This window comes from Taudactylus pleione, unplaced genomic scaffold (assembly GCF_031769625.1).
Source record: "Taudactylus pleione unplaced genomic scaffold, aTauple2 ptg001357l, whole genome shotgun sequence".
NCBI lineage: Eukaryota > Metazoa > Chordata > Amphibia > Anura > Myobatrachidae > Taudactylus > Taudactylus pleione.
Genome location: NW_028285757.1, coordinates 207,046 through 222,758, shown reverse-complemented (window position 1 = coordinate 222,758; position 15,713 = coordinate 207,046). Strand labels below are relative to the sequence as shown.

The following is a 15,713-nucleotide window of genomic DNA, read 5'->3' as shown; positions in this document are numbered from 1 at the left end:
GCTACAGCAACCCTATTAATCTCATTCAAATCTCTTCAACAAATTGTCCCTCTATCCTGTGCCCTCTGGAATGCCAGGTCAGTCTGTAACAAACTGGTCCCAACCCATGACCTTTTCATCTCCACCTCCCTGAATCTCCTAGCCATTACTGAAACCTGGATTTTACCCCCTGACATCACTTCTCCTGCAGCTCATTCCTCTGGGGGCCTCACCTTTTCCCACACCCCACAACCTGCGGGTCACCATGGTGGTGGTGTTGGGGTCCTTCAATCCCCTGATTACTCATACCAACCCATTCCCTCTGAACCATCCCTTACATTCTCTACATTTGAAGTCCATGCTATACGCCTCTTCCACCCAGTACACCTCCGAGTTAGCTGTCATTTACTGTCACCCTGGCCCTCCCTCCAAGTTCCTTGACAAATTTGCTTCCTGGCTCCCTCGCTTTCTCTCCTCAGACCTTCCCTCCATTATCCTAGGTGACTTCAACATTCCAATTGTTATCCCTACAGAATTCTCTGCCTCCAAACTCCTCACCCTCACATCTTCACTTTGTCTCTCCCAATGGACCTCCCCACCCTCCCATGTGAGTGGCCTTTTGCTTGATCTGGTCTTCACTCACCGATGTGATATTTCTGATCACTCCAATTCCCTATTCCCACTTTCTGACCATAACCTTCTCTCTTTTAACCTGTCCCTCTCTCCTTCTCTACCTCCAAAAGCCATTATTACTAAGCGTAACATTGACGCTATTGACACAGTTTACTTTTCTTCCCTGCTTGACTCACTTTTCTCCCCTATCCTCTCTCTCTCCTGCCCTGAAAAAGCCACTTCCCTATACAATGCTTCCCTCACTTCTTCTCTGGACTCTGTTGCTCTGGCAATCACTACTCACACTCGCAGAACTACTCCTCAACCCTGGCATTCCAAATGCACCAGATACCTGAAAAAGTGTTCTCGAACTGCCGAGCAACAGTGGAGAAGATCACGCTGTGAGGCAGATTTTCTCCATTTCAAATTTATGCTCTCATCCTATAATGCTGCTCTCTCCCTCTCTCAACAGTCATATTTCAAGATCCTCATCTCCTCTCAGTCCTATAATCCCCAGCATCTCTTCACCACTTTCAACTCCCTCCTTTGCCCACCCCTCCTCCCCTCCTCTCCTTGCTCTCTGCCCTTGACTTTGCTACCTACCTTACATCTAAAATTGATTCCATACATCAGGACATCATATCCAACCAGTCCCCCAGCTCTCCACCTCCTCCTTTCTCAGGTCACCCTTCCCCATCAACTTTACCAACTTTAACATCCTTCTCCCCTGTATCTGGAGAGGAAGTCATGGCCCTCATCTGGTCCTCCTCCCCTTCCACCTCCCCCCTTGATCCTATCCCCTCCCGCATCCTCCACTTCCTCTCTCTTTCTGCCTGCTCCCATCTTGCCCACCTCATTAACCTCTCCCTCTCAGCAGGCACTGTTCCTTCTGCATTCAAGCATGCCCTTGTCTCCCCCATTCTTAAAAAACCTACCCTTGATCCTAACCTTCTTTCTAACTACCGACCCATCTCTCTCATTTCTTTTGCCTCCAAACTCCTTGAGCGGATTGTCTACAACCGCCTTACCACTTTGCTTTCCTCCCACTCCCTCCATGGCCCTATTCAGTCCGGCTTCTGTTCTCTCCACTCCACTGAAACTGCCCTCACGAAAGTCAGCAATGACCTCCTTGCTGCCAAATCCAAAGACCACTACTCTCTTCTCATTCTCTTTGATCTATCTACTGCTCTTGACACTGTGGACCACCCTCTCCTGCTGCAAATCCTTCACTCCCTTGGTCTACATGACACTGCCCTCTCCTGGCTGTCCTCCTACCTCTCTGACCGATCTTTCTCAGTTTCCTCTCATGACTCCTCTTCGCCCCCACAGCCTCTTACAGTAGGTGTTCCCCAAGGTTCTGTTCTTGGACCTCTCCTATTCTCCCTCTACTTTCTCTCTAGGTGAACTCATCAGCTCTTTTGACCTCCATTATCATCTCTATGCTGATGATACTCAAATCTCCCCCCCTCTCTTCTCACTCATATCTCCAACTGTCTCTCTGCTATCTCTTCCTGGATGTCCCAGCAATTTCTTAAACTTAATATGTCTAAGACAGAGCTGATCATCTTCCCACTCTCTCTAACCTCACTTCCCACTATTTCTTTATCAATTGATTGAATAACTATCTCATCTAGTCCAAAGGTGCGCTGTCTTGGTGTTATCCTGGACTCATCCCTCTCATTCAAACCACATATCCAGAATATTTCACAGTCCTGTTGTTTCCATCTCAATAATATTTCTAAGACCAGACCCTATCTCACCCAGGATGCTACTAAAACCCTCATACACTCACTGGTCATCTCCAGATTGGACTAACCTCCTCCTATCTGGCCTCCCCAAATCCCATCTCTCTCCTCTCCAGTCTATCCTTAATGCTGCTGCATGACTTATCTGCCTCTCCAAACGCTCTACATCTGCCTCCCCTCTCCTACAAGCCCTCCACTGGCTCCCCTTCCCTTTTAGAACCCAATTTAAGGTTCTCACGCTTGCTTACAAAGCCCTCACCCAATCTTCTCCCATATACATCTCTGATCTCATCTCCCTTCACTCTGCTCTCTTCATTCAACAAATGCACACTACCTTTCATACCAGCTGATTACTTCCTCCCACTCCCGCCTCCAAGATTTTGCCCACACTGCTCCCCACCTCTGGAACTGGAATCAGACTGTCCACCTCTTTGCAATCCTTCAAATGGGCTCTCAAGACCCACTACTTCATCAAAGCCTTCCAGCTATCATTCTAATGCCCTGCAACATGCTCCTTCCTCCCCATCTACCCCATCTGTGTCGAACCTGTTTGTCTTCCCCTACCTTTTAGAATGTAAGCTCTTACGAGCAGGGCCCTCTACCCTCTTGTGCTTCTCTCTACTTTAGTTTCATCTACTTCTTACTCACCACTAGGGCACCTAACACTTGGTTGCTTATGCTCTGTTGCTTATCTGAGTGTTATGGTCGTTAATGTAGCAATATATATTATCCATGTCCTGGTCCTGTATTGTATTGTTCTGTAAGTCGCTTGTCTACAATTTGTTTATGTACTTTGTAAGGTGCTGCAGAACACTTGTGGCGCCATATAAATAAATGATAATAATAAGAATAATAACTATCTTCAGTGTAAAGAAGAACAAGGAGTCCTGGAAGTGATGATATGGCCCCCACAGAGCCCTGATCTCAACATTATCCAGTCTGTTTGGGATTACATTAAGAGTCAAAGGATTTGAGATGGCCTACATCCACAGAAGATCTGTGGTTAGTTCTCCAAGATGTTTGGAACAAGCTCCCTGCCAAGTTCTTTCAAAAACTATGTGCAAGTGTACCTAGAAGAATTTATTCTGTTTCGAAGGCAAAGGGTGGTCACATCAAATATTGATTTGATTTAGCATTTTGTTAATTGCTAAAAATTAAATATTAACACTTCTATTTTGAAAGCATTCTTACTTTGCAGCTTTTTTGACACACCTGCCTAAAACTTTTGCACAGTACTGTGTATACACTATATACACAGCTTGCACACTCAAATGTTGAAATCCACAGCGAGTGCATGATCATATCACATGAATAATCCCAAAATGTCCATAAAAGATGGTCAGCACACCTTGTTTTATATGCAAAAAACAAATTTTATCTTAAAAACAACCACATATTGTGTAATCCATCAGCCAATAATGAACATTTGGAGCCAGAGCAAAAAAGTGCAAACGTGCAAATAAAGTGCATCAGTACAGCAACCGATACTTATCAGTTTGGCATATTGACTGAGAATCAGCAGCCCGACGACAGTCGTTTTGGTGCTCACAGTCACCTTCCTCCAAGGGCAGCGCTCTGATACTGAGGCTTTAACAGCCTCAAATACTCACCTGGAAGCTTGTCACCTCCCCCATTCACATCTCCCACCTTTACCTGATTGCACACCTTTGTCCGTGCCATGCTGTCTCTCGGCTGACTGCATAGTCCCGCCGGAGGCTGCACGCTCGGAATCTACTGTGTGTGCGGTCCAATGACCGGAAGACGAAGACGAATAATAAGGAACAATGTATCCTGTTGCAGCTAACTAGCCAGGTTTAATTGTGCGTCCCACGCCTGGCTAAGTCTTTTGGTCGTATATATATATATATATATATGTGTGTATATATATGTGTGTATGTACAGTCAGGTGCATAAATATTGGGACATTGACAGAATTTTCAGATTTTGGCCTCTATTCACCACCACAATGGTTTTGAAATGAAACAAACAAGATGTGCTTTAACTGCAGACTTTCAGATTTAATTTGAGGGTAATTACATCCAAATCGGGTGAACGGTGTAGGAATTACAACGGTTTCTATATGTGCCTCCCACTTTTTAAGGGGCCAGAAGTAATGGGACTATCAACTCAAAAGCTATTTCATGGACAGGTGTGGGCTATTCCCTCGTTATTTCATTATCAATTAAGCAGGTAAAAGGTCTGGAGTTGATTCTAGGTGTGACATTTGCATTTGGAATCAGTTGCTGTCGACTCTCAATATGAGATCCAAAGAGCTGTCACTATCAGTGAAGCAAGCCATCATTAGGCTTAAAAATCAAAACAAACCCATCAGAGAGATAGCAAAAACATTAGGTGTGGCCAAATCAACTGTTTGGAACATTCTTAAAAAGAAAGAACGCACCGGAGAGCTCAGCAACACCAAAAGACCCGGAAGACCACGGAAAACATCTGTGGTGGATGACAAAATAATTATTTCCCTGGTGAAGAAAAACCCCTTCACAACAGCTGGGCAAATCAAGAACACTCTCCAGGAGGTAGATGTATATGTGTGAAAGTCAACAATCAAGAGAAGACTTCACAAGAGTGAATATAAAGGGTTCACCACAAGATCAAACCATTGGTGAGCCACAAAAACAGGAAGACCAGATTAGAGTTTGCCAAACAACATCTAAAAAAGCCATTACAGTTCTGGAACAACATCCTATGGACAGATGAGACAAAGATCAACTTGTACCAGAGTGATGGGAAGAGAGGAGTATGGAGAAGGAAAGGAACTGCTCATGATCCAAAACATACCACCTCATCATTGAAGCATGGCGTGGGCATGTATGGCTGCCAATGGAACTTGTTCCCTTGTATTTATTGATGATGTGACTGCTGACAAAAGCAGCAGAATTAATTCTGAAGTGTTTCGGGCAATATTATATGCTCATATTCAGTCAAATGCTTCAGAATTCATTGGACGGCGCTTCACAGTGCAGATGGACAATGACCCGAAGCATACTGCAAAACCAACCAAAGAGTTTTTTAAGGCTAAAAAGTGGAATGTTATGCAATGGCCAAGTCAATCCCCTGACCTGAATCCGATTGAGCATGCATTTCACTTGATGAAGACAAAACTGAAGGGAAAATGCCCCAAGAACAAGCAGGAACTGAAGACATTTGCAGTAGAGGCCTGGCAGAGCATCACCAGGGATGAAACCCAGCGTCTGGTGATGTCTATGCGTTCCAGACTTCAGGCTGTAATTGCCTGCAAAGGATTTGCAACAAAGTATTAAAAAGTGAAAGTTTAGATTTAGGATTGTTTAGTTTGTCCCATTACGTTTGGCCCCTTAAAAAGTGGGAGGCACATATAGAAACCATTGTAATTCCTACACCGTTCACCTGATTTGGATGTAATTACCCTCAAACTAAATCTGAAAGTCTGCAGTTAAATCACATCTTGTGAATAGAGGCCAAAATATGAAAATTCTGTCAATGTCCCAATATTTATGGACCTGACTGTATTATATATATATATATATGTGTGTATATATATATATATATGTATATATATATACTGTGTGTGTGTGTATATATATATATATATATATATATATATATATATATACACACACATGATCTCACACGCACATACAAGTGAGATAAGAAGAATACAACCTATTTCCAGTTTATAAGTAATCACCAGCGTCTCTATTACATTCAGAGTGCCAATATTTTTACTTTGCTTTTTAAATAGGTATAGCTGCACAGAAGGCATTTTGTAAACCTGACGCTTCATATGGAGCTTGGATCAATCATCCATCCAGCACATGGTAATATACTATAGGCCTATATCATCTCTGCACAATAATTAAATGGTGTTATATTTCTTTCAATCTATTCTCTGCTTGCCTTAATCCGTATCACTCCCATGTATTCTGGTATCGTCATTCCCAGCTCTTTCAAGTAATCATTCCCTTTATAATTGTGCTTTATTATATTCAGCTCATTCCATGTTCATGACGGGTTCTCCTCATGCTGGCAGCCAGAGTTATTTACTAAGCAAATCTTTGTGGCAATGATGCTACCGCCCCTCCCTAATTTATAGTGGACATCTGTATTCCCATGTGTGGCCAGTACATTATGTATGCTTATACAAGTGCACAAGCTCTCCTGTTTGTGGTCTTTAGCAACACACAACTGTTAAATCAATTACAAAATAATATTTTTGATTGGTATGGGAGAAATAGAATGTCAAGACACTATTTATAAGTTAAAAATGTGTTGAAAATGTATAACATCTGGAGTAATCACAACAAATAAATATTCACATAAGAAACTCTTCCCTTTTATCCATAGACATCTTTATAATCGGTGCAAGGTGTGCGGTGCACACAGGCCCCTGGGTCCAGGGGGGCCCACACCGCACACCCTGCACACCCATAGGTAAGCAGATTTACCTCTCCGCCGATCCCGATGTGCTGCTCCGCAGTGCCGGACCGGCGCTGCAGAGCAGCAAACACTAACTGGGAAAATGGTGGCGGCCATTTTTCCAGTGATCTGCGCATGCACAGAAAAGATGTCCCCCGGGAAAGTTGGTGCACGCGCCATTTTCCCGGAGACCTGAATCGACAGAGTTTATTGCCGCTGACAGAGAGGAGGGGGCCCAAACGGAGACTGTACACTGGCCCCCTCCTCTCTTAAAACGCCCTTGTTCTGATCATTATATGATCACATGTGGCTAGTGATGTAAGCCACTCTTGGTTACAACTGAAGTGCCACCTGATCTGCCTTCAATATTTCTGATGTCTCTGCTTTTGTGTATGAGCGGCGGATGGGAGATGCTTTCAGTGGGCGTCGCTAAGCTAGTGAGTCATTAGCATATTTTCACAATTGAGAGATCACAGCTGAGATGGCGTTTTCGCCCACATCTAAATCAGGCCCTAAGTACGCCAGATGTATTTTGTTATATCTATATGTTGTTTTTATGATATTTAACTTTCATAGCAACATAATGGTCATTTATTGGGACACATAAATGAATCAAAAATAAATTGTCAATACTGAGATATGAGACATGAAACATATAGGCCCTCATTCAGAGCCGCACGCTCTGAATGAGGGCCGGGCTCCATTTTCATGGAGCGTCCTCCTGGACGCTCGTATAGCTGTGGGTCACCACCCACAGGCTATACGAGCGTGCTTTGTGATGGCCGCGATGGTCGAGACCATCGCGACCATCGAAATTGCGAGCCGGAGCCTGCGGTTGAGGTTTTCAACCGCAAGCTCCGGAGTGATTTTGGCTCTATCAGAGCCAAAATCACTCCCACTGACATCACTAGTGATGTCAGTGGGCCGGCTTCTGACGGGAGGCGTTCCCGTGGGAACGCCCCCGTCAGGGAGGCACGCCCCCGGCACGCCCACCAAAGGGGGCGTGCTGTCAATCAACATTGACAGCACGCCCCCTTTGATCGGACACAACGAGCGAAGGACTTTCCTTCGCTCATTGCGTCTGGCGCATGCGCACGACGGAGCTCCCTCCGTCGTGCGCATGCTCAGTCCATAACATCGACCCACTTGCGAGCGGACAGCCGCTCGCGAGTGGGTCTGAATCAGGCCCATAGACAGCTACAAACATGTGTTCAGAAGGAGCGAATACACAAAAAAAAGTCAAACATGTTGGCACTGTCTGTCACTAGTGACTATGGGTGATATGTTTCAAACATCTAAAGAGTGGCAATATGGAACATTCGAGACGTTACCCATATCATCCAATCAGCTTCTTCCTATCATTTTATAAGACAGTATGTACTTGATAAATGCTAAATAGAAGCTGATTAGTTGTTACAGTATGGGCAACTGGTCCACTTCTCTGCTCTTTAGAAGACTTGATACACTTCCCCCTATTACTGTGCTAAGACTAACTCCCATCTCCCCTCACAGTGACTCCGTTGACGCTGCTCAATGTAATTACTGCTCTTCCTTCTTATTTAGTTCTTCCTCTGTGTACTATGACTCCTCTCCTGCCCAGTAGCAGTATAATGCTGTCTCTTTACACTGTGGCACCTTCTCCTTAGGCTCACAGCTTATGTAGTGAAGGTGTTCGCCTTGGCTGCAAAACTCACCGACATTAGCAGAAGTGAAGTCTGCGATCCTCTCAAGTGGCTGATACTGAATAAGCAAAAGCCGGATGGGTTATTCCAGGAGAATTCCCCCGTCTATCATCAGGAGATGGTGGTATGCACATGCACATTGTGGCTAAAGCTTTCCTTAAAAAACACAAGTTGGGTATATGTATGAACCTCATTTATACAAGATGCATTTGGCACTAGAGTTTTCCAGGTATCAATGTATTATTACTGCTCCTGCTTGTATGTATCTCTGAGTCTGTGGCTTCCTGCTGGTCTGATTCCTTATCTCTTATTATGACACTGTCCCATCATTCACTTTCCCCACTAATATAATCATACAAAAAGACAACAAATCAGTCCATATCTAATTGGCCATAAACCATTTTATGCCCACCCATTATGAAAAGGAAGATGTATTGGACCAGCTAAAGGTGGAATTTGAATACAATAAGGTCTCTAAAATAGTGATGCTTTAAAAGCTGGGGGGAGAGGCAGCATGCAGCATAAATACAAAGAGCCGTAACTAGGGTGGTGTGACCTGTCCCATGGCACAGGGTACCGCAGGGTAGGGGGATCTGTTTGGGCCTGAAAATGTTCCTGTTTATCATCATTCTCACTTGTAGCTTCCTCTTCTTTTATCCCCAGTATCTCCTAGCTTCCCCTATCTCTTCCCTGGCCCTTCCACTTGAGGCCCTGGCCATTTTTCAGGTGCACTATCTCATGTCCCTATTTAAAAAATTTGGGGGGAGGGAGCGCCAATGCTTTCTCTGGCACAGGGCACCATAAAGTGAATACCCACCATGCAGCTCTACTGTACCTGTGGTGCGGAAGACAGTAAAGACTCAGCATAGTGCCAGAGTTTTTTTTAGCTTTTTGGCTTCTGTCCAAAGCCATCTGTCTGATTACATCAACTGGAAAGATGGCGCTGCCAGATGTGTATAGAGAGGGAGGGAAACGTGCCACAGGGGCAGTCTCTTGGCACATTGATCAGTCCTGAATGCAAGGGGTGTGGCTAGGGGTCCCGAAGAACCCATTGGCCCATATGCACAGCGCAACTTGCACCCATGATAGATATAGTACTATAGTACATCACTGATTCACACCCTTATCATTAAAAGCAGTTAACAAAGGAAATTAGGGAACCAGAATGGGGTGTAATGCTATATATTTATATATATATATATATATATATATATATATATACTCATTGCCTGATTGCAGCTTAAGTGTATGCCGACATATTTTACTTCATTTATATTTTTGTCAAATTTTATCTGGAAGTCATGTTGCTATATGTGATAATAACTTACATAGTACTGTATATTACCTTGTTAGTACTAATTACTTTATCCTACTTAGTAGTATTTCTATGTCACACAACATGCACACTATGTGCCTGATGCAGAGCTGGATTGTATGGCACCGCCTATCACAGGTGTAATAGCTGCAATAGTGTACACATGGAAAGTATACATACAATCTGGGACCAGTCTTGCAAAATATACATTCCCTAAGAGGATTAAAAAAAAAATCCCTTTCTTATACAGTGGGAACATTTCTATTTATTATACAAATTCTGCACAGAAGAATAATAAGTGAATGAGCAATGACCAAAGCACCTGTCGGTATTAGTGTCGCAATCGCAATCAGCCAATGAGAAGTGGTTTGCATGTGTTGGCTGCCATCATTATCATCATCATTGTGTCTGTTACACCTGCAAAGTATATGGCTTCCATAGGCATTTATGAGTCACTGTTAGGTAACAGCCTACATGTATAAGCAGTTATGTGAGTACATCCTTATTGCAATCTGCCCATGTCTAACACTTCCTTCCTTTGTCACACAAACCCATGCACAAGTGGGTGCGTGCTGAAATCATGTGACTCTACACTATACATGTCACAGGTCTCACTCTGCGTCAGCCCCTGTATGTTCTGCAATCTCATATCTCCATCTAGTACTGATACAAAGATAAATGTATGTTCTCTGTATTTCTGCTTTACACAGGGAGGAATAACAAAGGGTGCTGTAGAGTTGGATGCCACACTCACTGCCTTCGTCCTCATCGCTATGCTGGAAAGTGAGGATTTCTGTAAGGGACATGTTAATGTAAGTGCCTGAACTATTTAACACCTGAACAATTTTTCAGCCCATTAAGCAGCCATTGCGCTAATAGAGCCACCTCTTGTTTATCTCTTCTGTTTCCTCCTGCTGTATTAGCACTGAGCTGTGGTTGTGGAAAGCCCAGACCATCATATACTGTATCCAAGGTAGAATCAAGTATATGTCTAAAACAGTTCACAAATACCATGTAGCACAATGCCTCTAATCTTATGGTGGGTACACACTAGACGATATGTCATCCAATCCAGCTGAGATCGGTTGACATATTGGGCACATCGTCTAGTGAGTACCCTCAATGTCACTGACTATGCGCGTTCCCACACATCAGCAGCAACATTGCCCATCAGACCTGCATGCAGGTCCAACAGGTGACATCGTCAGCAAGGACCATGCTACCGAATGCAACATGGCACCCACTGCCACGCTGTCGCTCCCGACATCGGCAAGTGTGTATGCACTTGTTGATGCTGGGACTACCGCCGGACCCCTTCGCATGTTAGGTCAGCTGGGTACACTTTGTTAAATATGTACCCAGCCTTTGGTCTACCATTTTTTAAGGGGGGGGGTCTCAGTAGTTCTCATCATTATAAATGTAAAGCAGGAACATAAAAAATGAAATGTAATATCATCCACATTGTACACCCATAAGCCAAAACATTATGATCACTGCCATATGAAATGAATGACGTTGACTATCACGTAACATCGACACATGTCAATGTCAGGCATATATTAGACTGTAAGATTAGGCATTAGATACTCATAGTTGACTTGCTGAATGAAGGAGATATGGGCAGGAATAAATGTCTGACTGGTTTTGATAAGTACCAAATTGTTGTGGTTAGATGATCATTTCCAATATGGCAAGGCTTGTGCTCAAGGTAATCCATGGTGAGTACCTACTGACAGTGTATCAAGGAGGAAAAAAAACATCAACCATGACAAGATATTGGGTGGCCAAAACTCATCAATCTTGGAGATCAATGAAAGCTGTCCCATCTGTTATAAACCAACTGAAGAGCTACTGTTACATGGGATGGGAGTGCTATGTTATGATACAGTTCCTTGATCTGCATCACCACAAGCTGGTAAAAATGCCCATGATAACCCCAGTCTATTGCCGAAAAAAGCTGTATTACCACAAGCTGGCAAAAATGCCCATGATAGCCCCCAGTCTAATGCCAAACATGCTTATTTTGGGCATGCAAGTGTTGGAGCTGGAACTATGAAAGAAGGTCACCTGAATCCCATTTTCTATTGCATCTTGTTAGTGGCCAGGTATGTTTTCAACACTTACCTAGTGAAGATATGACAGCAGTAAGTACTGTGGGAATAAAACAAGCCAGTGAATAAAGTGTGATGCTTCTGGCAGTGTTTTACTTGTCTCCAATCATTCATGTGAATGTTAATTTGATACATACCTAGACCATAGGAAGATAGATAGACCCCCTGGTTATTATATTGCAACACCATATTGTAAGCAATATAGCAAATTCAAGATATATCTCATTATATCATTAATCTAAGTGCTATGTAGGAGACCAATCCCCACATAAAAAAACATAAAACACAATATATCACCATATACAAACATGTTTACAAAAAAAATCTGGCACCTAGAGGCATCTATCTACGTAGTATAGTGTGCAAAATAAATCTATGGAAAAAATGCTTGCAAAAATTCACCAAAACATGCTCTTGAAAAAGGTAATTACATTTACCTGGTTGCAGGCCATGGGCATCACAACCAGCATTCTGGGAAGAGCGCATCACAACATACTTATGGAGATTCTAGTCCAGAATTCTACCCCGTGTGTTTGGGTTTGAAATGTACAGGGCTATCAAATCCATTCACCAATGCAACCATCTCTTGAAAAGATTCCTCATCGTTGTTCCAAATAATGAAAACATCATCAATAAAGCACTTGTACTTTGTGCAAACAATGGCATGATAAGACACATTACATAATTGTCCATATACAAGTTGGGATATGCCAGTGCCAAATTGGACCCATGGCCATTCCGTTACTGTAGGTGTACAAAAAAAATTTATAGAAAAAATGGTTCATCTCCAGTACTTACTGCAATAACAATAAAACAAATTCTATTGGTTGATCATCATAAGGACCTTTTAATTAGGGACTACCAAACTGCATGTATTCCCTACTTGTGTGATATAATCATGTATAGGAAGCAGACATCCATGGTTGCTAAAAAAAGCACCATTAGGTAAGTTGTTTACTGACAATAGACCTTCAAAAAGTCGCTAGTGACCCTAATGTAACTGTTGGTCCCTTTTACGCATGGCTGCAGATAAAAATCAAGTAGATGAGCAACCAGCTGCAGAATAGAACCCCGGGCCAATATTATTGGCCTACCTGGTGGGCCCACTAGTGTCTTATGCTCTTTTGGTAATGTATAGATAACGGTGTAAACCAGATGATCAACTGTTAAAAATGTTGCCAGTATCTCATTGATCCATTGTCTGCTCACTGCTTTGGCTATTAATTGGTAAACTTATTTTTTAATCCTAGGAACTGGGTTGAAATCTACCTTCATATATGTCATGGGTTCCTTGAGTTGTGTTTTAATTTCTAGGCTGTGATTTAATTTCTAGGTCATAGGCAGAAGCATCTTGGAGGACAATTGCTCCTCCCTTCCCTGCCTTTCTGATTACAATGGACAGATTTTACACAATGAAATAAGGGTGTTTTTTTCATTGATATTGAGATTATCAAAATACTTCACATTTTTTTGTCAACTTCTACAACTTCACAATCCACCATTGTTAAGAATGTTTTTAAACTTGCATTTTTGGAGGGGGTTAAAATTTCTGGGTCTTTTACAGAATTTTTTCTCATCAACAATACCTTTTGGTTTATTATTAATACATTCTTTGAATTTTAATTTTCTCCACATTTTGTGATGGTCTAAAAATTAGTAAAATTTATTCCAAAATATAGGGAACGATGCAGATGTTAGTCCAGTCGCTGCATTGTGATTATTAATAGCATCCAAAATCACTTTTGCAAAAAATCTATTTTAATATATATAATCACATTGGTGCATCATCAAAAAAGAATCCATTTACAGCTTTTGTTATTATATTCCTCAGTAAATGGCACTCTCACTAGAAAACAATTCACCAGATGAAATGCCTGGGGTGCAAACTCATAGTGCCCCCGTGTAAGCAGCACATTGAACAATCCCAAATGAAAAGATTATTACTCACAGTATAAAATTATCCATAATTAGGTCAACGTTTCGGTAACTAAGTGTGACTTTCCTCAGGACAGACACTCATAAAACAGGACAAGACAGCAGCATATCTCCTAGTGCAGTAATTCTCAAACTCAGTCCTCAGGACCCCACACTTGTCACGTTTTGCAGGTCCCCCAGCAGTTGCACAGGTGTATTCATTACTCACTGACACATTTTAAAAGATCCACAGGTGGAGCTAATTATTTCACTTGTGATTCTGTGAGGAGACATGGAAAACATGCACTGTTTGGGGTCATGAGGACAGAGCTTGAGAACCTCTGTCCTAGTGCATCCTACCCCTCTTATATACCATTGGTAAATACTTTACAATCATACTCACATGGGACACAACCAGTAGTTACATCATACTAATATTATTTAGATAACAGAGACATCCTTAACATTCTTCTAATAAGTTAAAGTGCCATATTATAATTTTTTTACCTCAAAGTATAATTCCAGTAACATAATCAATGGCATGTCTTGGCTCACCAGTATTCTACATTATCTGTTAGTCACTTCCGGTCCACGTCAAGTGCAAACTGGAACTATCCATTACAAAGCAACAGCTTAGTCACCCCAGCTTATAACCTTAATGTCTAGTGCCAGGCCCCCTCCCTAACTCCATAGCACCGATTCCAATCTAACACTAACCACAAATGCTGTTGCTGTGCTCTCTCCACTAACAACAAGGACATTGGTTGCTATGGGCAACATCTCCACTTCTAAAAACCTGCACTTTAGTAAATATACTCCATAGTATATTAGTATATACAAACATAAATTTAAATTTCTATATATATATATATATATATATATACATATATATATATATATTAGGGGTGAGCGGGTTCGGATTTCTGAAATCCGAACCCCCCCGAGCCCCCCCGATCCGAGTCCGATCCGAATCAGGCTCGACTTTTCCCGCCTGACTCGGATCTGAAATCGAGGCAAAACGTCATCATCCCGCCTTCCGAGTCTCGCGGGTTTTGGATCCAATATAAGGTACCCGCGTCGGCGCCATTTTCTCACTCGGCTGTGGACAGTGAAGAGGGAGGGTGGGAGTTAGGGCTGGCTGGGCTGTGTAGTGTAGTGCAGAGTAGTGTTGTGCTGTGCTGCGCTGTGCTGCTGTTGTCCACTACTTCAAAGTCCATAGGGGCTGGCTGTGTTGTGCTGTGCTGCTGTTGTTAATAGGGGCTGTGTCCACTACTTCAAAGTCCATAGGGGCTGGCTGGACTGTGTTGTGCAGTCAGTTCTCCATAGGGGCTGTGTCCACTCCAAAGTCCTGTGCAGTGTCCCAGTCCTAAAGGGGTGCTGTAGTGTTGTCCAGGGGGTGCTCTGTCCATCAGGGGTGCTCCCCCCAAGTGCTAAAAAAATAATATATTTTCTGTGTTTGTGAATTGTGTGCGCAGTAGCCGCACGTGCATCAACAAAGTAGTGCCAAGCGTGCACCTGTGTCATAAGTAAAGGGCCGGCTGGCTTGACCGTTAAGGGTGCTGTAACCCCCGAAAGTACGCTCCAGTCCAAACCAAAAAAAAAATTATTTTCTGTGTTTGTGAATTGTGTGCGCAGTAGCCGCATGTGCATCAACAAAGTAGTGCCAAGCGTGCGCCTGTGTCATAAGTAAAGGGCCGGCTGGCTTGACCGTTAAAGGGAGCTGTAACCCCCAAAGTACACTCCAGTCCAAACCAAAAAAAAAATTATTTTCTGTGTTTGTGAATTGTGTGCGCAGTAGCCGCACGTGCATCAACAAAGTAGTGCCAAGCGTGCGCCTCTGTCATAAGTAAAGGGCCGGCTGGCTTGACCGTTAAAGGGTGCTGTAACCCCCGAAAGTACACTCCAGTCCAAACAAAAAAAAAAATTATTTTCTGTGTTTGTG

The 15,713-nt window shown here is 42.9% G+C and overlaps 1 protein-coding gene across 1 annotated transcript in view; it reads left to right on the top strand.

Moving 5' to 3' along the window:
* The window catches only part of LOC148443004 (complement C3-like), a 124,351-nt gene that overhangs the window by 71,171 nt on the left and 37,467 nt on the right, over positions 1 to 15,713 (top strand). Inside the window, exons 25-27 of the mRNA XM_088463399.1 lie at positions 6,076 to 6,151; positions 8,396 to 8,555; positions 10,457 to 10,558. Coding sequence (XP_088319525.1) covers positions 6,076 to 6,151; positions 8,396 to 8,555; positions 10,457 to 10,558 — 338 coding nt within the window. The remainder of the gene's footprint in view (positions 1 to 6,075; positions 6,152 to 8,395; positions 8,556 to 10,456; positions 10,559 to 15,713) is intronic.